The sequence below is a fragment of the Oncorhynchus tshawytscha genome, linkage group LG34 (genome assembly GCF_018296145.1).
Source record: "Oncorhynchus tshawytscha isolate Ot180627B linkage group LG34, Otsh_v2.0, whole genome shotgun sequence".
NCBI lineage: Eukaryota > Metazoa > Chordata > Actinopteri > Salmoniformes > Salmonidae > Oncorhynchus > Oncorhynchus tshawytscha.
In genome coordinates, this window is record NC_056462.1 from 10,976,299 (window position 1) to 10,999,248 (window position 22,950).

The 22,950-nt window shown below is 41.9% G+C and overlaps 1 protein-coding gene across 4 annotated transcripts in view; it reads right to left on the reverse strand.

Moving 5' to 3' along the window:
* The window catches only part of LOC112231925 (protein WWC2-like), a 54,183-nt gene extending 31,460 nt beyond the window's left edge, over positions 1-22,723 (reverse strand). For 2 of the 4 annotated variants that reach the window (XM_042311762.1, XM_042311761.1), the window contains exons 1-2: positions 22,402-22,723; positions 8,699-8,808 (exon numbers count right to left, since the gene is read on the reverse strand). In XM_042311762.1, coding sequence (XP_042167696.1) covers positions 8,699-8,808; positions 22,402-22,535 — 244 coding nt within the window. In that variant the 5' untranslated portion in view covers positions 22,536-22,723. The remainder of the gene's footprint in view (positions 1-8,698; positions 8,809-22,401) is intronic. The other 2 variants (XM_042311763.1, XM_024398723.2) reach the window with 1 other exon arrangement.
* Positions 22,724-22,950: the final 227 nt, after the last annotated feature.

Consider the following 22,950-nt stretch of genomic DNA (forward strand, 5'->3'; position numbering starts at 1 on the left):
CGGGCCGGGCGCAGTGCGCGCTAACCAAGGTTGCCAGGGGCACGGTGTTTCTTCCGACCATTGGTGCGGCTGGCTTCCGGGTTGGATGCGCGCTGTGTTAAGAAGCAGTGCGGCTTGGTTGGGTTGTGTATCGGAGGATGGATGACTTTCAACCTTCGTCTCTCCCGAGCCCGTACGGGAGTTGTAGCGACGAGACAAGATAGTAGCTACTAAAAAACAATTGGATACCACGAAATTGGGGAGAAAAACGGGGTAAAAATTCACTAAAAAATAAAACATGATGCAGCCCCCACCATGCTTGAAATTATGAAGAGTGGTATTCAGTGATGTGTTGGAGTTGTCCGAAAAATACCGCTTTGTATTCGGGATATAAGGTTAATTTCTCTGGCAAATTATTTGCAGTTTTACTTTAGTGCCTTGTGATCAATGTTTTGGAATCTTTTTTAATTTGTACAGGCTTCTTTCTTTTCACTCTGTCATTTAGGTTAGTATTGTGGAGTAACTACAATGTTCTTGATCCATCCTGTTTTCTTCTCCTTCTCTTTGAAATTCACTGCTCGACTGAGGGACCTTACATATAATTGGTAGTCGTTAAAAATTATGTTAACCTTTTTGGGATAGGGGGCAGCATTTTCACTTTTGGATGAATAAGCGTGCCCAGACTGAACTGCCTCCTGCTCTGTCCCAGATGCTAATATATGCATATTATTATTAGTATTGGATAGAAAACACTCTGAAGTTTCTAAAACAGTTTGAATGATGTCTGTGAGTATAACAGAACTCATATGGCAGGCAAAAACCTGAGAAGAAATCCAAACAGGAAGTGAGAAATCGATTTCCAAAACAGTGCCTACTGAAATCCCAGTGAGATATGACTGAGAATGCACTTCCTAGGGCTTCCACTAGATGTCAACGTCTTTAGAAACTGGTTTGAGGATTCTACTATAAAGGAGGGGCTCATAATAGCTCTTTGAGTGAGGGGCTGGCAGAGAGACTCGGTCTCATGATGCGCGCTCCCGACAGAGTTTGCACTCGTTCCAATGCTTTTCTTCAGACAATGAAATTCTCCGGTTGGAACCTTATTGATGATTTATGTTAAAAACATCCTAAAGATTGATTGCATACATCATTTGACTTGTTTCTACGGACTGTAACGGAACTTTTCGAGTTTTTGTCTGGAGGAAGTGCTCGCGCCTCATGAAGATGGATTACTGGGCTGAACATACTAACAACAAGTGGCTAAATGATGCGCTTTATGGAACTTTATGGAACAAATCAGTCATTTATTGTCGAACTGGGATTGCTGGGAGTGCCTTCTGATGAAGATCATCAAAGGTAAGTGAATATTTATAGTGTTTTTTCTAGCTTCTGTTAACGCCAAAATGGTGGATATTCCTCTGGCTGTTTTGGGTTCTGAGCGCCATTCTCAGATTATGCTTTTTCCGCAAAGTTTTTTTGAAATCTGACACAGCGGTTGCATAGAGGATAAGTCTATCTTTAATTCTGTGAATAACAATTGCATCTTGTATCAATGTTTATTATGAGTATTTCTGCAAAATCACCGGATGTTTTGAAATCGTTTTGGATATAAATATGCACGTTACAAAACAAAACATACATGTATTGTGTAACATGATGTCTGTCCTATGAGTGTCATCTGATGAAGATCATCAAAGGTTAGTGATTCATTTGATCTATATTTCTGCTTTTTGTGACTCCTATCTTTGGCTGGAAATGGCTGTGTGTGTTTTTGTGACTTGACTCTGACCTAACTTAATCATATGTTGTGCTTTTGCTGTAAAGCATTTTTGAAATTGGACACGATGGGTAGATTAACAATATATTTATCTTTCATTTGCTGTATTGGACTTGTTAATGTGTGAAAGTTACATATTTCTAAAAAATATTTTTTGAATTTCGCGCGCTGCCTTTTCAGCGGAATATTGTCGAGCCTGCCCTAGAAAGGTTAAAGACTATTATTGCACACAGAGTCCGTGTTATTATGTGACTTGTTAAGCAAATTTTTACTCCTGAACTTTTTTATTCTTGCCATAACAAAGGGGTTGAACACTTATTGACTCAAGTAATTTCAGCTTTTCATTCTTAATTAATTTGTTTAAAAAATATATTAGAATAATTCCACTTTGACATTATGGGGTATTGTGGGTCGGCCAGTGACACAACATTGCAATTTAATCCATTTTAAATTCAGGCTGTTAACGCAACAAAAATTGGAAAAAGTCAAGGGGTGTGAATACTTTCTGAAGGAACTGTATACTGCAAACGAAGCAGGCCTAACAGTGGGTTGTTTTGAGGAAAGAAAAAGGCACAGTGGGAGAGCAGAGGAAGCAATCCATCTGAATCAATCACAACACTACTCGCTCGCTCTCTTCCTCTCTCACTCTTGCTCCCACTCTCTCTCACTCCTTTCCCTCTCTCGTTCTCTGTCTCGGCCCTCTTTTGTTTGTCTCTTACCCTCTCTTCTGGGTTAGCCCACAACTCTGTCCGGTGGCAGGGAACGAAAGGGTTAATCCTTCATTCCTTACTGTACTTTGACTGTGTCCCAAATGCCACCCAATTCCCTAGGTAGAGTAGGGCCCATAGGGCTTTGGTCAAAAGTAGTGCACTATATAGGGAATAGCGTGCCATTTGGGAGACACAGCCTTTGTGTGGAAAACAACAAGTCTCTACACTAAGAGCACGGCCCCCTCCATGCCACACTAAGTATGTCAGCAATGCAGAGACTGGCTGCTATGAGGAATAACCGGATTTCACTCCAGCAGGATTTTTGTGTGTGTGTGTGTGTGTGTGTGTGTGTGTGTGTGTGTGTGTGTGTGTGTGTACGTGCTTGTGACTGTGCCTGTGTCTCCACTCTCCCGCTCTCTCTGTCTCCCTCTCTCTATGGAGCTCTCAGCCCTGTGTATTCTTCTGCTGAGGGTGTAGGCTACCCAGCAAACCAAAATTGGTTATGTGACATTTCCCAGAACATTCGTTAGCTCGCGGGATATGTTCTAATAACGCAAAAACAAAATATTTGATACAAACATTGTATAATCATCAGCACGACTGGGCAGTATCTGTGTTATGAGAATGTTTGACGAAACCTAACGAATGTTCTGGGAACTTCCACAGAACCAATTTTGGTTTGCTGGAAAAAACATTACTCGTACATTGTGTTATTACATTGGAAACCTAATGAGAAAGTTTGGGGAATGTGGTTGTTACAGATGTGCACAACATTTTAGTAAATGTTAGGAGAACATTCCAAATATATTTAATTTAAACCATAAAAAAATATTACAATAATTTGCTATCATCCTAATGTTATATAAAAAAAACATAACGAGAACTGAGAATCTTAGCTAATGTACTGGGAACGTTCCCAGTTTGCTGGGTAGGATAATCCTCGGTTAGGCCCTAAGTAATGTTTTGTTTCTGATCTGCTATATAACTTGTGGTCAATGTTGGGAGTTGCTCTTGCGCTCTGAGGTTGGTAACGGTTCCCTACAAATCGAATGAATCAATGTGAATCAATGTGAATCATGTTGGCTAGACACTGTATCGATGTCCTACAGAAGTGGTTGTATGATACGATAAATGATTTGAGTCTCACACACACACATATACACACACTTGGGAACACAAAGCCACATGCTGATGAGCAACCCTAAAAGGTATGAGGTAGTGGCTAGAGCACAATGGACAGTGTTGACACAGTCAGTCTATTGTTTCGTCATTGGTATCTGACAGCACACTCCTGCCTGCACGGGTAGAACACACCCACCTCAACTCTCAGGATGTGACTGAATATCTGACCGAATGAATGCCTGACTGGCACACACACGCCTGATATACAGAACACACGCGCGTGTGTCCACCTACAGCCTACAATGCCATTTTATGAGAGCTTATAAGAGTGTGAGGGAGAGCATGTGTCTGTCTACCTCTATGCATAATAAACCCAGGATTTCAACAGGACCTCCACTAAGACAGGGGAACCCAAAGCAACTCCCTGAGTGGGTATGTGAAGTCAGGATAAGTTCCCACTAGGTTAGGCAACCACGCTTCTCTGGGCCCATCTACGCCACATAAAAGAAGGCAAATCACCACACATAACAGACCCTTATCAACCCCCGTCCCGTCCCTCCCTCCACTCCAACAATGCAGGGAGGCCACAGGGCAGCAGCAGGGTTTACATAATAAGGAAGTGAGGCCTGCTGGGCGGGGGACAGCCTGGGCAGGGAGGGAGAAGCTAGGACAGGACCGACAGGGAGAAGTAGATACCCACCCAGACTAACCCCCCAGCCGCCCTGTCTTGACAAAACTAGGGCCAGGAGTTTTTTTCCCCCCAGAACACCAGACCTGCATAGGATAGACTCTGGGGCCTTATCAATCAGTCAACATTCTCCACTCACCTCACAGGTATCAGGGATACAGCCTAGACTAGGGCCAGGAGTTTTTTTCCCCCAGACCACCTGACCTGCAGAGGATAGACTCTGGGGCCTTATCAATCAGTCCACATTCTCCACTCACCTCACAGGTATCTGGGATACAGCCTAGACAGGTGAAGGGAGGTTTAGTCTGAAGAGAGTATGATGGCCTTGAGCTAGACATGAAATATACAGTACCGTTAAAAAGTTTGGGGTCACTTAGAAATGTCCTTGTTTTTGAAAGAAAAGCACATTTTTTTGCCCATTAAAAAAACATCAAATTGATCAGAAATACAGTGTAGACATTGTTAATGTTGTAAATGACTATTGTAGCTGGAAACGGCAGATTTTTTAAATGGAATATCAACATAGGCGTACAGAGGCCCATTATCAGCAACCATCACTCCTGTGTTCCAATGGCACGTTGTGTTAGCTAATCCAAGTTAATCATTTTAAAAGGCTAATTAATCATTAGAAAACACTTTTGCAATTATGTTAGCACAGCTGAAAACTGTTGTGCTCATTAAAGAAGCAATAAAACTGACCTTCTTTAGACTAGTTGAGTATCTGGAGCATCAGCATTTGTGGGTTCGATTACGGGCTCAAAATGGCCAGAAACAAAGTACTTTCTTCTGAAACTCGTCAGTCTATTCTTGTTCGGAGAAATTATAGATTTTAGAAAGAGGAGTGGGAGGCCCCGGTGCACAACTGCGCAAGAGGACAAAGTACATTAGAGTGTCTCGTTTGAGAAACAGATGCCTCACAAGGCCTCAACTGGCAGCTTCAGTAAATATTACCTGCAAAACATCAGTCTCAACGTCAACAGTGAAGAGGCGACTCCGGGATGCTGGCCTGCTGATAATGGGCCTCTGTACGCCTAAGTAGATATTCCATTAAAAATCAGCCGTTTCCAGCTACAATAGTAATTTACAACATTAACATTGTCTACACCATATTTCTGATCAATTTTATGTTATTTTAATGGACAAAATGTTTGCTTTTCTTTCAAAAACAAGGACATTTCTATGTGACCCCAAAGTTTTGAACGGTAGTGTACATTGACAAATGGTCATTGGGGTGTTGGTGAGAAAGGAAATTGTATCACTTCGATAAGGAGGCTTTCACACCAAATTGGTTTGGAGAGGTTTTTCCAGCTCTGGTGCATTTTCCTCCTTAGTTCAGAACTTTTTCTATACTAGAACATGAAAAATGGTTCAGTACCAGATTTTTTCTCTCCTTTCGGCACTTCTGTCAAATTTGCCTCACAGATCAACTCTGTCAGCGCAGCCAACGTCCCCCTTATAGTACGAAAGTACTGTGTGTGGTCCACTTAGCCTGATCTCAGCGTCTGGGCTGCACCATGTTAGCTCCCCACTCATGCTGCACAGAGGTTAACACACTTGAATAATACGACACGGCATGTAGAAATGTTGAAGCTACATGCCGTGTCGTTACTGTTCGCAAAACAATGTCCATAAAGGATAGAACACTTTACAATGCATGCCGATACCGGTAGCTTCCAGCTTCGTAGGCTAACTTTTCTTGCTAGCTAACAGCTTTGTTTGTTTTAATATGCAAACCATAATGCAAAATATGCCGATTTTTAACACTGATTGCCACCAAAACTTTATTCATTCACTTAATCAGTCTCTCTCTCGCATCTCTCCCAAAGATGATCTATTTCATCAATGAACTGACCCCAGGCCACCCCCTTCTTGCCTCGTGAATGAGGTCATTACTGGTTAAAGAGACAGTGCACACTTTTATCAAACGAACAACTCCTATGCGAATGTTGTCTGTCAGTACAATAAAATAAAAACGGAAAGGAAACAGATCGTTCTGTTCATCTGTATCCCCATGAAATCGGCCAAAACAAGCTCAATAACCCAATGCACGCACACACTCCTATTGATTATATGCATCCGTGTGAATAGGCCTAGGCTACATCTTGATTTACCCAGTTTATCAATAGAGATGTACCATTCAAATGAAAAATTACCATTAGGTTGTTATGTAGTTAGATTGTAAAAACAAAGTAAAATTGATTGTATGATTGTATAATTGATTCATTAATGGATGCATGGCTGTCTCTGAAAAATGTTGACGCAAAAAATGTCAAATGGAATGATATTGAACTCAAAAGATGCCCAACGATTGAACAGAGCAGTAGCTGTGTTTATCTGTCTGGATCAAGTGCCATTCGTGACTCAGCTTCAAATGCCTTCTTTTTTTGCAGTGTTATCGTTTTGGTATTGAGTATTGTGACGGTATCGAGAATCGTGATACTTAACCTGGTATCGGTGTCCAAATCTGGTATCTTGACAACACTAATAGGCTACTGAATATAGCCTATTCACCTCGCAGTCAGAGGGGATATTGAGCTGTTTCCTCCTGCATGTTGTTGGAAGACCAAAGCGAAAGTAATATGAAGTTTGGGACACAAGTTACGCCTCTTCCTAATCATAGATGGATTTAACATAAGCATTTACCTCCAATAAACAAATGATTTATGGTTTTGTTTAGGCATTTTAGTTTGTTTGACTTTCGCCAATGTGAAACCAACCAGACCAAATGAAAAAAATACAATGCAACAAGCCAAACTCTGATTCAAACTATAGCTCAGAAGTGCAGAAATACACTGTATCCAACCACCCACAGGAGGGCCAGCCTTAATACACCGAAGCTAAGGAGTCTCCACACAATCATCCAATCCTGACTGACAGCTGACTGGGTTTGTTTACCCACCGGTGTTAGACAAACAAACAAACAAAGCTAAATCGCAGTAGAAATGTGTGTGAGAGCAACAGATAAATAGAATCTCTAGCCCACACAACAACAACAACAACAACAACAACAACAGCAGCAGCAGCAGCTAGCTCACATCTCAACCCTGCGGCTACTGCCAGGCAGCACAATGGAAAAACATTTGGGAAATGGATTTAATCTGTATTGGGAGAAAACAAACATCTGATTTAGTTGAATGGAGTTAATAGAAGTATTTTTAATGTGAGTGTTTTCCTAAGGGATCAGCAGGAGACAGACGGTCCGTGTGGAATTTAATCTGCTCTTTTTGAAATGAACGTGACTAATTGAATCATAAAATGATTTAATTTAGTGGAGATGAGTTTGAAAACGTTTCTCTCTCTCTCCCTCCCTCTCTCTCTACGTATTCAGTTTTTCTTCTGTTTGCTGTAATATTTGTGTTGTGGAGAAATGACCAGGCAGGAGACGGGTGTACAGTTAGTTTTCAAAACCCCTCGTGCTCTACAGTTCGCGGCACCCCAGTGCGCATGTGCATTTCCTATTAGGTGTAGTAACGTAACACTGCCGTAATGCATTACTGCTTAGTAACAGCACAGTAACTAATATAAACAGATGTAGATCCCAGATACTACATTTGCCTATTCTGATTCCTGGAAATTATGTGGCATAATAAGTTGCAAAGGTGAGGGAATACCTTATCAATATGTAAAATTCATATGAAAAATTCCTTGACAATATTAATATCAAGATCAATCTGCTGACAATTTTGATAAATTCAACATAGCTTATTGTCTTGGCCTGACACTTGTCCAAGAATGACATCTGTGAGTTTGCAACATGTTTAGCTTTAACATGCTTACTTAATGTCACTGATAAGACTGCTGGCAGTCAACCACCACACTCATAATATCTCTGGATATCATCAGATTAGTGTTATTTAGCCCATATCAGTTAGAAAACAGGTTTTGACAAATGAAAAGCATAAAACTCAGCTATAGACTACCGAGCAAAGAAAGGGCCGGGTAAAGATTTTGGCCACAGTAAGGATTTTGACTCGACTTTAACTCGATCATTTCTCAAAGTTCAGTCAATACAAATAATACATTCATCATTCGATGGAAACACTTGGCGAATGATCATACGTCTCATCAATATCTCATCAATATCAAACAACATGGCGCTCTGACTATAAATAATCAAATAAGTTCCAGTGGTTTTCAGTTCCTAAATACCAATAGGTAATTCAGAGAAAGAAAACCAAAATAAATCGACATCCTCACAGTTTCTGCCGTTCTACTCATTTCTCTGTGTTGTGTTTGAGAAAATCAAATCCAGTGTCGGGAAATACCCCTGCCAAAACATCTGAGATGTAATCTTGAATGAAACAGCCTGGGGTCCTTTGTTTAGGATGGACAGAACAGTGATTGCCCGGGTGGAAGGCCCAGATGGTTTTGGCACAGACATAATGTTACTGGGGTAACACTGAGGTAAACCTGTCAACTTACTGTTGATGTGGTCGATGTAGTAGATGCCAATCTGAGGGTCGTATGAGGCCTCCCATCCCCACGGTAACTCGTCTCCCACACAGTCCGCAAACGACAGGGGCTTCGTCAACCTGAGAGATAGAGAGAGAGAAACATACAGTATCTGTACACAGAAACACAGAGTATCTGTACACAGAAACCCAGAGTATCTGTACACAGAAACATACAGTATCTGTACACAGAAACATACAGTATCTGTACACAGAAACATACAGTATCTGTACACAGAAACATACAGTATCTGTACACAGAAACATACAGTATCTGTACACAGAAACATACAGTATCTGTACACAGAAACCCAGAGTATCTGTACACAGAAACATACAGTATCTGTACACAGAAACACAGAGTATCTGTACACAGAAACATACAGTATCTGTACACAGAAACATACAGTATCTGTACACAGAAACATACAGTATCTGTACACAGAAACATACTTTATCTGTACACAGAAACCCAGAGTATCTGTACACAGAAACATACAGTATCTGTACACAGAAACATACAGTATCTGTACACAGAAACATACAGTATCTGTACACAGAAACCCAGAGTATCTGTACACAGAAACATACAGTATCTGTACACAGAAACACATGAAATGTAAAGCTAGTGCATATCATAACCAATATATAAACTACATAAGGTGGTTCATTCATATAAAAAGATGAGTAAAAAGAAAAGCCATAAAGGAATCATCCATTACTACAACGCTGGCTTATAGTGACCTCCGTCTGAGGCCATTGACTGTCTAGAACGTTCCATGTGAAAGACCTAGTGACCTTAGAAACTAGAGTTCAGAAAGACAAGCCACTAAACAACAACAACACCACTGGAGCATCCAGCAGTAACAGTGACACATTCCTGAGGGACCAAAGTCTAAAACTGGCATCGTGGTACCACTCACTCAGCTCAGTGTGGCTGGCTGGCTGTGGGCTGGGGGAAGTCTGGCTAGACAGGGAGAGAGAAGGGACACTAAACCACTGTTCCATCTATTTGGGATGCGTTGCCCAAGGACTGGCTGGATGGCTGCCTGAACATTGTTCCCGCTCTCCTTTCTACTGGTATTTTGGATGACTTGGCCCATGTAGACAGTAGACGAGAGACAACCAAGTTTACTGGCGGGGTCATGACAAGATGGAGGTGGAGAACGGGTGTAGGAGTGAGAGGGAGAGAGCGGTTTTGGAAGATTGTGTTACATCTTTGAAACTCCAAAAAATGTTTGAGAAACTGGGACAGAATCTATATTGAATAAGTCTAAGAATGTGGGCAATGGGTATTAACGTAGCAGTTTAAGCCAAGCCAGCATGCCGCCCGGCGTACTTCACTGTGTTTATTCAGTGCACTCTAAGACACACAAACGCTAATGCTAACAAACAGGTGCACACACACACACACAGGCCAACTCTCTTGGCCTGGGCGGCCGCCAGTCTGGTATGCACGCTCCCTCGGCTGTAAACGTTAAAAATTAGACAGGCGGTATTCCTGGTATGCCCCCTCGGCTGGGTCGGCCGACTATCGCACTCCGTACACCACGACGACCTTTGAACTCAGAAGCCAGTCTCTGGACTGGTCTGCTGTCCTCGCACTGTCCTACTATAGGTATTGGCCTACCATGACTACTATCTACAGTTATTACTATGCTATCAGTTTAGCATCAGAGTGGCTGTTCAACTGAAGAACAAATGCATGAACCAAGCGTTTGAAAAGCTAAAAACCTCTACATTATCAGTAGACCAATCACTAACATCACACTGATCAAACCAACACTTTACTGTTTTGACACACAGAAATGTCCTCATACAACACTCAGTCAGGTCAGCAGCAACACTAAGCAATGTGAAAATAGAGGCTGTACTGAAGTGACAGGACAGGGACCGCCCTCCTCCCTCTCCACTATGGCGTGACTATTGAGAAATCTTCTGACTAGTAGTCTGCCCCTCAGTGTGTGTGTGTGTGTGTGTGTACCACATTCCAGAAATTGATAACTCACTCACACCTTGGCTACCCACCCCGCAATGACATGTCCTCACCTCACCCAACTGCCATGTCACACATTCTGTATCACCTCACACACATCATTGTGCTCTGAACCCTCTCTCTCTCTCTCTCACACACACACACACACACACACACACACACACAATGGCCAGCCCAACACCTTCATCAGCCCCATACATCACCTCGGGGCACCTCCTTCCCCTGCACAATAACCAAGACTGCTACAAATGGCATCATGTCCAAAAGAGAGAAAAGTGTTAAATCTGGCCCTTCACACATCTGAGGACAAATCATTAAGGTTCCCAGCCACACAGTCAGCAGTGGGACACAAAGACCTGGACTGGAGCTTGTTGCTGTGGCTGAGATAAGATGTCTGACTGACTAGCGCCATTTGATGCGCCCCGACCAACAGAAGAGGAGCCAAACATCCCCACTACAGAGAGGAGTGGGTGTGCGTGTGTGTGAAGAGGAGATATGTGAGGGAGAGATAAGAGGAAGACAACAGGGGAGGTGGGATGGGATGATTGGACGGTACACTGTCCACTGTCGTCATGGTAACAATGATCCAATGTCTTTAGGCCTGGGCCTATTTCTCACCACAGCGGTCGGCTGAGGGGACATAAAGAGACTCCCATTAGTCACTGTCTCTGACAGCATCTCCAGAACAGAACAGGCTGATTGTTGAAGGGTTGAATGGATGTGAGAAACAACCTGTAACCGTCCTAACAATGTAAACAATGTGAGTTGGGGCTTTGTTTTCTGGCCAAAGCTAATTTTGCACCTAAGCAATTAGCCTATCAGACCACAATAATACAAACTAGCTGCTACGTCTGGGGAGACGGGCCTACTTTGTTGAAATTCACTTTCACACTAGAGCGCTGACCTCTGTGTCAAGAGATGCTCTACAGAAGAGGCGTGACAGGCGAGCAGGCTTTTGTTCCAGCCCAGCACTGACACCTAATTCAACTGAACGCTACAACCTTGGTTAGCTGAATACAAGTGAAAACATACAGTGGCAGGCTACTAGATAGAGACACATTGAAAGCATTCAGCATAGCCCCTAGGAATATGTTGGCTGGCCAGTGGAGGAGCAGGAAACCGTGGCCTGTGGACGGCCATGTGTGGCGCACATTACAGGACGCGGCCATGTTTTCTGGTCTCCAAGGCTACCACACACTCTTGTTTTTGTCTTCCCTCTATTTCCCCTTTCCTCTCCCTTCTCCCTCTCGTTCAGACTCAAGCACAGACGCCAGCAGCTGTGAAAAGCCACGATTTACATCACTTCTTTTATTATCGGTCTTCTGCTGTCTCTTTCCCCCCTACCGTGCCAACCACGTCATACAAAGCGCCAAAAAAAGTAAAGAAGAAAAAAGAGCGAGAGGGAAGACTTTTGTGGCAGAGGCCATGCTTTTACAAATTCGCCCCAGTTAAACGGGTCAAGCTCCAAACTGAGAGGGCCAAGAGAATTTGTGCATGTGTGTCTGCATGTGTACGCGGGACTGTGTGTGTGTATGGGAGGGGGGAAACCTGGGCTGGAGTCTTATCTATGCCTTTTCTTCTGGAAATAAACATTTTTGGGGCTGGAGCAGTGAGGAGGGAGGCATTTACATTTCTCTCTTTTCTGGGGATTTAGACAGGGAGGGAGGGAGGGCTCAGGAATGTGGTGCAGCACTCTGACACTGCCTCTTATTCTCAGCCCCTCTCATAAATCCGAGATCTGGATGGCTGGGCCTGTCAGACGTCAGGGGGAGGAGAGCGAAAGAAGGAGGGAAATAGAAAGGGGGAGGCAGAGGGGGAAGAGTGAGAGGGGGAGTGAGAAAGAAGAGAGAAGGATGGAGAGCGAGAGAGATTGAAATAATTTGTCAACCATATTGTAGAACCTACATTGTTTTCACAACGTTAAATCACTCCTGTCAGTTAGGCCTTGGCCAATGACGCTCATTTAAATGTGAATTTGAGAGGCGAGGGAAAGCAAGGGAGAAAGGTGGGGGAAAAAATAGGGATTCCTTTTTTCTGCCAAAAATGTGTATTCCTCCACTGGACAGCCAGGGTCCCCTCTGCTTGACTGAACAGAACAGGTCTAGTCCCTGGCCTGACTGTAACCATAGGGATGAGAGGGGATGACGTGCAGATGAAGCATGAGACAGTCTTGGCGAAGCTTGGCGGGGTGCTATGCTAAAGGTGGGAGGGTCCACTTGGATTCCAAGTATAACACACCCACGCACACACCAAAATCTTTTCAAAACGCATCCTTTTGGGATGAATTGGGGGATATAGCGTTGACAGGGTTCGTGCTTTCCAACTTTACTTCATAATACCAGAGTACAGGGGTGAATCATTTGTAAATATGAAACACCTGTTGCTATCTGGCAATGGGAGTTTTCCCAATTCCCATACACAAAAAGTTCCATCCTATGTCAATGGAGAATCATTTCTGGACAAATTATACGGATGAAGTGAGTTATTCTTTGTGGCACACTATGCCTGTCTCTGTTCCATCTATCCATCATGTCATGGTTATTATGATGCACTGAACCGGTACCCCGCAACTAGGGTTGCACATTTTGGGGAATATTCAGAGGTGGAAACTTTCCGTGGCAATTAACGGGAATATATGGGAATTCATGGAAATATGCCAATTAATATTAATACAATTTAAATGTAGATTTTTTTGCATTGGATATATTTACCATATCATATGGAGACAAAAACATTTTACCTTATCATCAGTAGACATAATTGCAAATGATTAAATCCTTCCGATAGACATTTTTAAAACAATTTAGTAACGAATTGTACTTTAATTAAATGAGTTGACTCTTCACATGGGATGATTTCACTGAACAACAAAAGAAAGGGAATATTGAATGATCCCCAATGATCCATTGCATCTCCCAAAAACTTTTTCAACATACATCTGTTAAATGATAGTCTAGAAACTAAAGCTTTGGTTATCTTCCTCTCAAGCTTCCATGTGTTCTCCCTGGATGTCCACCTCCTCAATGTCCACCTCTTGAACATCGGACTCTGAGGCCTCATTTTCACTGTCACTTTCCAACCTTGTTGAGGATGGCTCGTCAGGCTCAAAAAAGCCTCAAATTTGCCTGGATGGCCACCAATTTTTCAACCCTTGTATTGGTCAGCCTGTTGCGTGCTTTGGTGTGTATGTTCCCAAACAAGGACCAGTTGCGCTCTGAGGCGGCTGATGTTGGTGGGATTTGGAGGATGATGGAGGCAACAGGGGAAAGAACCTCAGATCCACAAAGTCTCCTCCCCCAGGTGGCTGATGAGATATGTTGGCATGACAGCCATATTGAATTTCCATCCCAAAGCCCTTGCTTGGAAGTGTACTTCACCAGACTGCCAATAACCTTGCCCTCATCCAGGCCAAGGTGGCGAGACACGGTACTGATAACACCATAGGCCTTGTTGATCTCTGCACCAGACAGGATGCTCTTGCCAGCATATTTTGGGTCCAACATGTACACTGCGGAGTGTATGGGCTTCAGGTAGAAGTCTTCACGCTTTTTGATGTATTTCAGAACTGCAGTTTCCTCTGCTTGGAGCAACAGTGAAGTGGGCAGGGCAGTACAGATTTCTTATCTTACATCTGCAAGCAGAGTCTGAACATCAGACAGGATGGCATTGTCTCCCTCAATCTGTGCAATGGCAAATGCTATAGGTTTCAGGAGTTTCAGGCTGCTACCACTCTCTCCCAAAATACATCATCCAGGAGGATACTCTTTATGGGGTTGTCCATATCGGCAGACTGTGATATGGCTATTTCTTGGAGAGACTCCTTCCCCTCCAGAAGACTGTCAAAAATGATGACAACACCACTCCAACAGGTGTTGCTGGGCAGCTTCAATGCGGTGCTCTTATTCTTCTCACTTTGCTTGGTGAGGTAAATTGCTGCTATAACTTGATGACCCGTCACATACAGCGGGGCAAAAAAGTATTTAGTCAGCCACCAATTGTGCAAGTTCTCCCACTTAAAAAGATGAGAGAGGCCTGTAATTTTCATCATAGGTACACTTCAACTATGACAGACAAAATAAGAAAAAAATCCAGAAAATCACATTGTAGGATTTTTTATTAATTTATTTGCAAATTATGGTGGAAAATAATTATTTGGTCACCTTCCTTGCCCACGAACATTCGACCACCCATCAGAGATGATTGCAATACAGTCTGCTTTCTCTATGATTTGGTTAACCTTCACTTGAACTCTGTTGAACTCTGCATCCAGCAAATTAGTAGATAAAGAATGTCTGGTTGGAGGGGTGTATGCTGGACGAAAAACATTCAGAAATCTCTTCCAATACACATTGCCTGTGAGTATCAGAGGTGAACCAGCTGCATACACAGCTCGAGAAAGACATTCATCAGCATTTCTCTGACTACGTTCCTCCATTGAGTCAAAAAAACTTCTGATTCCAGGAGGACCATGAGCTGTTGCTATCGATAAGGTGTCTGATTCATCATTTTCACCTCAAATAGAAGTAGAAGGACTTTTGTCAGAGGTTGCTTGTTGTGAGCCCTGAGGGAACTTTATGCACTTGGCCAGATGAATCATCATCTTTGTTGCATTCTTCACATATGATTTGGCACAGTATTTGTAAATGTACACAGCTTTTCCTTCTACATTACATCAGATAGTGCCCGATGCAAAGGAATTACTAATTACAATTAGTAAAAAAATACAATTCCATGTACAGATAAATAGTTAAGCAGTTAGATTAAACAACTCCTTTGTAAGATCAATGTTTTCAAATGAAACATATATGGAAACAGGTGAATTAACACTCCTCAGTTAGTAGGCTCAAGCAAGCTAAAACCCACATGGTAGCAAAAACTAACTAGCAGAAATTGTTAACAAGTTAGAAATGATTTAAACACACTTTGCTGTAGGCTACTCTTTACTAGTTAACAAAAAAATAATGTATGTCATATAAAATATATTCACCCCACCCAGTATTGTAATCAAAACTTACCAGAAAGCATGTAGTCCTTGGCTCAGACAGTGTAGTAGTGTGGGCACAATAGCGTTTAATTAGTGTGCAAGATCTTGAGAATCAGCTGTACATGTGATGGAAGCGTGCACTGCACATGTGATGGAAGAATGCACTGTGCATGCAGAGGGTTGCAATTCCATTGAATTGGGGATAGTTTAACCAAAATATGCCACAAGACCTAGAATTGCCTTATGTGTTATCCCACAAAAAAGGTTCACTGTGATAAACTAACTTTATTAATGAATTTAAGCAAAATTCCCGGGCTTAAATTCCCATGGAAAAATTCTGGAAATTTTACGGAAAGTTTCTGACCCTTTGCAACCCTACACACAAACAAACCAAACAATATGATGGAAATCATAGAACATGTCAGCAAAATGCATCAAGTCGCCTTCCTTGCATTGTGCAGTCAAATGGCAAACACGCTAATATTTCCAAGCCGTCAACAAGCTGTCGCAATTAACACCATTAAGTACATAGGCCTACAGTGGCATTACATTCCTACCAGCCAGTAGTGATGGAGGGAGGGGTCGATACAGTTACACATCACAATATTACTTTGGGATGATATTATATTTATATATGACTCTAAGTCATCTGTACCTGCACCAGAATTCCAGTATTTTTCATCCTATAGCTTGTTCTCCAACTTCTTTTTAAACAGTGAGCCAACATGTTTTCAGCACTTTTATTTCCCTGACTGATGAAAACTCGTTTTCTCATGGTCTCTCTTGTCTCTCTGCAGCAGACATATAGTGAGCAATATGTTTGGAACATCAAATCAAAATTAAATCACAGAATCAAATCGTAGTACATATAGAATCTCAATACATATGTATCGACATCTAACTATCCTGATAATATCATATCTTGAGGTCCCTGGCAATTCCCAGCCCTACAAGCCAGACAGCACAATCTCTCCTGGGTCCATAATCATAGAGTCTCAGAGTAGGACTACTGATCTAGGAACAGGTCCACTCTGTCCATGTAATCTTATTGATTATGATCTAAAAGGCTAAACTGATCCTGGTTCAGCACTGCTAACATGATAATATTTTTTAATACAGGCCCTGAACTAACTTTGTATCTATATAACGTAGGTAAAATGACTTAATGACGCCACATAATATTTTGCACTACACCTACAACACAGCATTCCTAACCTAGCCCATAATGTCTGCAGTGTGAATCGAGCAGTCAACACATTGAGCAGTCATTTGAAAGAGTAAGAAAAGTTCAACTCAAAGGCGAAATCCATTAACACCAAGATAACGGAATTCATTGCCCTTGACAACGACATCACTCTGTCGTGGGTGATGTTGGCTTTTACGACTGGTCGAGCACCGGTACACACTAACGTTACCAAGTGCGCTATTGTTCAGATGTTGCCCTACTGGAGTACCACAGTAAAAGAGTCACTGCTATTAGCTTCACAACATACTATGGAACGCCGTTTGGGTCTTTGCGTGTCAAAAAAGATACATGTCAAATAACACTATTTGACACGTTAAATAAGCTTTTAATTTGACACATTAAATAACGTAGTTCTATTATAGAATGTTGTGTGTTCTGAATTTGCATGTGCAAGCCAAGTGCCACCACTACTATCAGTAGCACTGTCAAATCTGTACAAAAAAGTCTACAAACAAGCAAACACCGGTGCCAGGAACGATGTGTTTACAATACCGGGTTGGTAATAAAGCATTATTTGTTCGACCGCAACTTCGGGGTTAGCTAGATTTAGCTTGGTACCTAGCTAGCACCAATACAACCAGCCTGAAAACAATGACCAGTAGAAACTGCAGTCATTTTCACTATTCTTAGCAATGATTTAGGAATCCTTGTAAGTATTAGCTAGATAGCCACTTGTTGTTCGCCTACTGAAATTGAACTTCAGTTCATGAAAATAAACAGCTAGCCAGCTACTTAAACCTGTTGCCCAAAGCTAACGTCATAAGCATCCAGCTAGCTTCACCTGGCTTGTGAGGCTCGACCTGACCGGGTAATGTGTTGTGAAGCTATCCACAATAAGAATTAGCCACAATAGTGGAATTTGCGGTTTGCCTTCAAAATAATAGTACCACTTTGATGCAGAAGGTTACAATTAGTGGAATCATGTCATATTTAGACTAGATAATGTTAAACAAGGTTGGAATGTGAAGCAATGAAATGGGATATCAGTCGACTCGGTGACACACACAGAACACAACTGTGAAGAGTTTACGCAAAGATTAGCGTTGTAGCTCTTATCGCATGAAATCACCTCCCAATTCATATGGCACTGTACAGCTTTACCTAAGGATTGGGATCAATGAAATGGGGTAACAGTCTACTCAATACCCAATATATTTTTTCCCAACATCCCCCTCAGAGTTATCAGACTCCAAAACATCCACGCAGTATTGTTTTTCCTCTGGAATAGTGTTGAATACACATAGGTTGACAATAAATGTGGCTCAATTCACAGTTGTTTCAGAGTCCCGCAATAAGAACTACGATGCTAACGTTCTCTGGGTGTCACTGAGTAGACTGATACATCATGTCATTGATCCACAATCCATAGAGTGAAATAAGTATGCCCACAATGCAATTCTAAAGTACTTATTTAACCAGGCAAGTCAGTGAAGAACAAATTCTTATTTACAATGACAGCCCAGGAACAGCAGGTTAACTGCCTTGTTCAGTGGCAGAGAAACAGATGTTTTACCTTGTCATCTCGGGGATTTGATCAAGCAACCTTTTGGTTACTGGACCAACACTAACCATTAGGCTACCTGCCTCCCCAAATATAATACATCCAGTGTGATTTCAACAGATTTTTTGTCAAATTAACAAATTATTGTCTTTTGTTGATTTCATATAACAACATTCCAGCCTAGTTTAGGATGATCAATTCAATTATGGCATAATTATACTATTTGTATGCATTTTCATCACTGTCAATGACATACTTTTATTTTGAAGGCAAAATCCACTATTATGGCTAGTGGCTATTATCCTTATTGTGGCTAGCTTCATATAGATGGGTCCGGCCACCATTAATCAAATAGCTACTGAAACAGATTGTCGCTTTGCTATGTTTTTGAGGAAGAACATTGTTTGGATCCATGAACTAGCTAGCTTTTTTTATGACCAGCACTGTAGGTGAGCGAGACAACTTTACTAGCATCATAGCATAGGTATCGATGAATCGTTGTGACATATGAAATATGAGTGACAGTGTAATCAATGTGTAATAACTACATAAAAAATGTATGAACGCGTTAAATTATTATGCGACGTGCAGTCATAATCAGGTCCTGATTGGTCAACAAGCTTATTTGACACATTAAATAGTGTTATTTGACGTGTATCTTTTTTGACATGCAAAGACCCAAACGGCATTCCACAGAAATCCTGGTTGAAAATGAAACGACTGAACGAATGAACAATGAAACAGCACAGCAAGTAAGTGAAAGAAATATGTTTTGATTATGTTTTACTGGTAGTGGGAACATACGTAAATGCCAACAAAATAACTTTTTGGTCAGTGTGGTGTGTGTGAGTGTGTGTAACCTTTATTAACTAGACAAGTCAGTTAAGAAAAAAATCTTATTTACAACAACGGCCTACCCCAGCCAAACCCAGACGACGCTGAGGCCAATTGTGCTCCGCCCTATGGAACTCCCAGTCACGGTCGGATGTGATACAGCCTGGAGTCAAACCAGGGACTATAGTGACGCTTCTTGCACTGAGATGCAGTGCATTAGACCACTGCGTCCATCTGTGTTAACTATTTGACTGTACTAGAATGCTTAAAAGGACACTTAAATTTTAAATATCGGTTATCGTTATCGTTTTTTGGGGGCAAGGAAAATATTGGATACCGGTATCGGCCAAAAATGTCATATCGGTGCATCACTATCTCAAAATGCATAGTAGGTCGGATGAGTAAGCTGATCCTAGATCTGTGCCTACCTGCAACTTCTCTCCTGAACAGGAATGTGGTGTAGCAGAGGTGGAAAGAGCAGGGCATGCCACCAAAGCTACGGCCGCCGGTAATTAGTCAAGCGAACCCTCTTATCTCAGAACACACAATCTTTATAACATTTATGTTCTTCACAACAATGTATCGACAGACAATACAGGGCCAGGACCAATAGTAGCCTAATAGTAGACCTACATACCCCCATGGGTCAAATATGTTTTTACAATATATGATTTCTTCCCCTCTGAACATATCACGGTAAGGTCCTTAGGGTCGTAAATACCGTTAGCATATCTGAGCCTGGGCCAAGATTGACATTGTGGAAAGGGGCTGAGTATGATTCCCTTCCACCCTGACATGGCATCCTAGCGTTCTTGCCGATTAACACTGTTCTAGAATTAGAGGTATTAGCCTATCATTCTAGGAAGTTCATATCATTCTAGAATGTGTAGAATCTAGACGCAGTTCAGGTGGAGGGAGGGAACCGTGGATAATGATGATTTGGCTTGTTTCTAAGTGGGAGCAACTTGATGAATATCATTCACAATGCCTGGTGGTGGTCTCATAGGAATGGCTGGCATGCCACCTATTATAGGCTAGCAGTTTTCTAACAGTGTAAGGCATTAAGACACACTATAGCAGCATTTGGCTTCAATTATACCCTTGCTCGTTCAGCTTAGGGGGGTCTGAGTGAGCACAGACTGGAACATCCGTTTTCAGCACAGTGTCACATGGCCTTCTCTTTCGACTCTTCAGGTTTCAATCAGCAACACACATCTGACATACATATGAGGTGTCAATATGACAACAATATAGGACTACTGTTGCGATTGATATGAAGCAAGTTGATTTAAATGATAGAACTTAGGCTAATGACTAGAATTGTTCAGTCATTGAGCGTTTAATCAAGCTACCCATGTTCTATCTATGCATGACTCAACACTGTAACGTACAACTAAATTAGCATTAACGAATCCCGCAATTTCATAGGGCAGCTAGGCATTATCTTTCCATTACGGCCGGACTTTCTGACGAATTATCCTCATAATTAGAGCTTAATGGTTTGTCATAAGTGGCATGTGGTGAACCCTATGTAATAAAACCCTGGTAAGAAAGACCTCAATTGAATTAAGTGTGCGTGTCAATACCGGCTAATGTACAGAATTAGCCTATTATTCAAAGCAATGGGCTGTTAGGTTTCTTCCTCCCCATGAAATTAGCCCTTAATAATATGCCAATCAAATATGCTACAGTTTAAGATGATTGTGTTTTACGTGTTAAATGTTTTTTTTATTTATCCAATACCAAGGCACAGCATATCATTGATTAGTGGGCTAGAGCAGACTTGATCATAGGAGTCAATATACATCTGCACCAGAGGCCTTCACTTCTCCAGAGGAAACGTTTAATTTTATTTAACTAGGCTTAAGAACAACTTCTTATATACAATGATGGCCTACCCCGTCCAAACCCTAACCCGGGCGACGCTGGGCCAATTGCGCGCCGCACTATGGGACTCCCAATCACGGCCGGTTGTGATACAGCCTGGAATCTAACCAGGGTCTGTAGTGATGCCTCTAGCACTGCGATGCAGTGCATTAGACAGCTGCACCACTTGGGAGCCCCTAAATTTGGTGGATCTCAGATTCCCATATTTTTCATGACAATTTAATGACACATTTACAAAAGCCAAAATGGTAACTTAGGGAAGCTGGAGCTTTAAAAAAAGGGCCATAGATTTGACCATTTCAGAGTGAGTGATGAATTATTAGGGTCCTTTCAGGGATTGCAGGAGACTCCACTGTCTTCACTAGCGTTTCTGCTTAGCATTTGAAATGCCTTTTTCATAGACCACTAAATAGTAAGTATAGCCATCAGTAATGAAATAGCTTATTTTACTGTAATAACTTTAGTATTGCTTTTATTTTGTACATATTTGCTTCTCTGGGATAATGGATGTAACGTTATAGCTTATTTTACTGTAATAACTTTAGTATTGCTTTTATTTGGTACCTATTTGCTTCTCTGTTGGAATCATACGCAGTAGAAGTTCTAGAATTTCAGCAACAACAGAGCTCACGAGTTTGCTGTAGTTGCATAAAATGAGCACGTTGGTTTGATAGCTTGCTAGCTCATAAGAATAATGGTGCTAGCTACGTAAGCTAGCTATGACTTGTTGAATCCTTATTGAAATTGTGAAACAGTTAGCTAGCTAAAGTTAGCATCGTAAGGAATTTATTCCAAACCATGGCATGTGAAAGTTAGCTATCCAGTTAGCAAACTATAGCTAGCTGCTAGCTACATCCGGCATAGCCAGCTGAAATTCTATTTCTATAAACTATGCAACTAGCTATCAGTTACCACAGTTTTTGCAATAGCTAACGTTAGATATGTTCAAATAACACGTTCTGCACGTTCTTGCAATACCAATAGATGTGCTAGCTAACTTAGTAAAGGCGTGTTGATAGTTTCACACTATAATAATACATATAGCTAAAGTACTGTAATAGTTAACAGTTAACGTTACTGTTCAAGGCATTCACTTGTTCGAACCCCTTTTGTTTCGATACGTAAACGTTTGTATAAACTGTTTATAAACTGTTTATGAACTGTTTACAAACGCTGCCCCCTGTCAACTTCGCAAAATTTCGCAAACAGCCACACTTGCTCGTTACCTGTCCCTCGGGTCTATCCAACTTGTTTGTTTAGTGTTGTGGTCGATATAAAACACTTTGCCGTCAAAGTCCCTCGCTTCTTCCCAGCCGTCGGGTAACGGCAGCTGGCCATTCCCCTTTCTAGGCATGTTCATCTTCTATAAGTTCCGCCATAAGTACGGTAGAAAAAAAAAATCCAGTGGAATACTAAAAAGCGACGAAAAACTCAGTAAAGATCCATGTTTTGCGTTCCCCTGTCCTCCATCTTGGGTTCCTAGCTGAACACATAGGCCGGGACAGACCAGGACAGACAGACTTGACTCCGTTCCCAGCAAACGGTACATTAGCATATCATTAGCATAAATCTATTTGCATGCACATTCCTGAGTGTTGCATTCCTGCGGCTTAACCCATCACATCACCAGTGGAATATGTGTGTTGTCGACTTGTTACACTGGTTCAATCGAAGTATTTGGTCCCATACCCACGGTCCCATTCCAGACAAGCGGGACACGTTGCACCGCCGCGTTAAATAGTTGTGTTATCGGCCGCTGTCGCTCTATGCAAGAA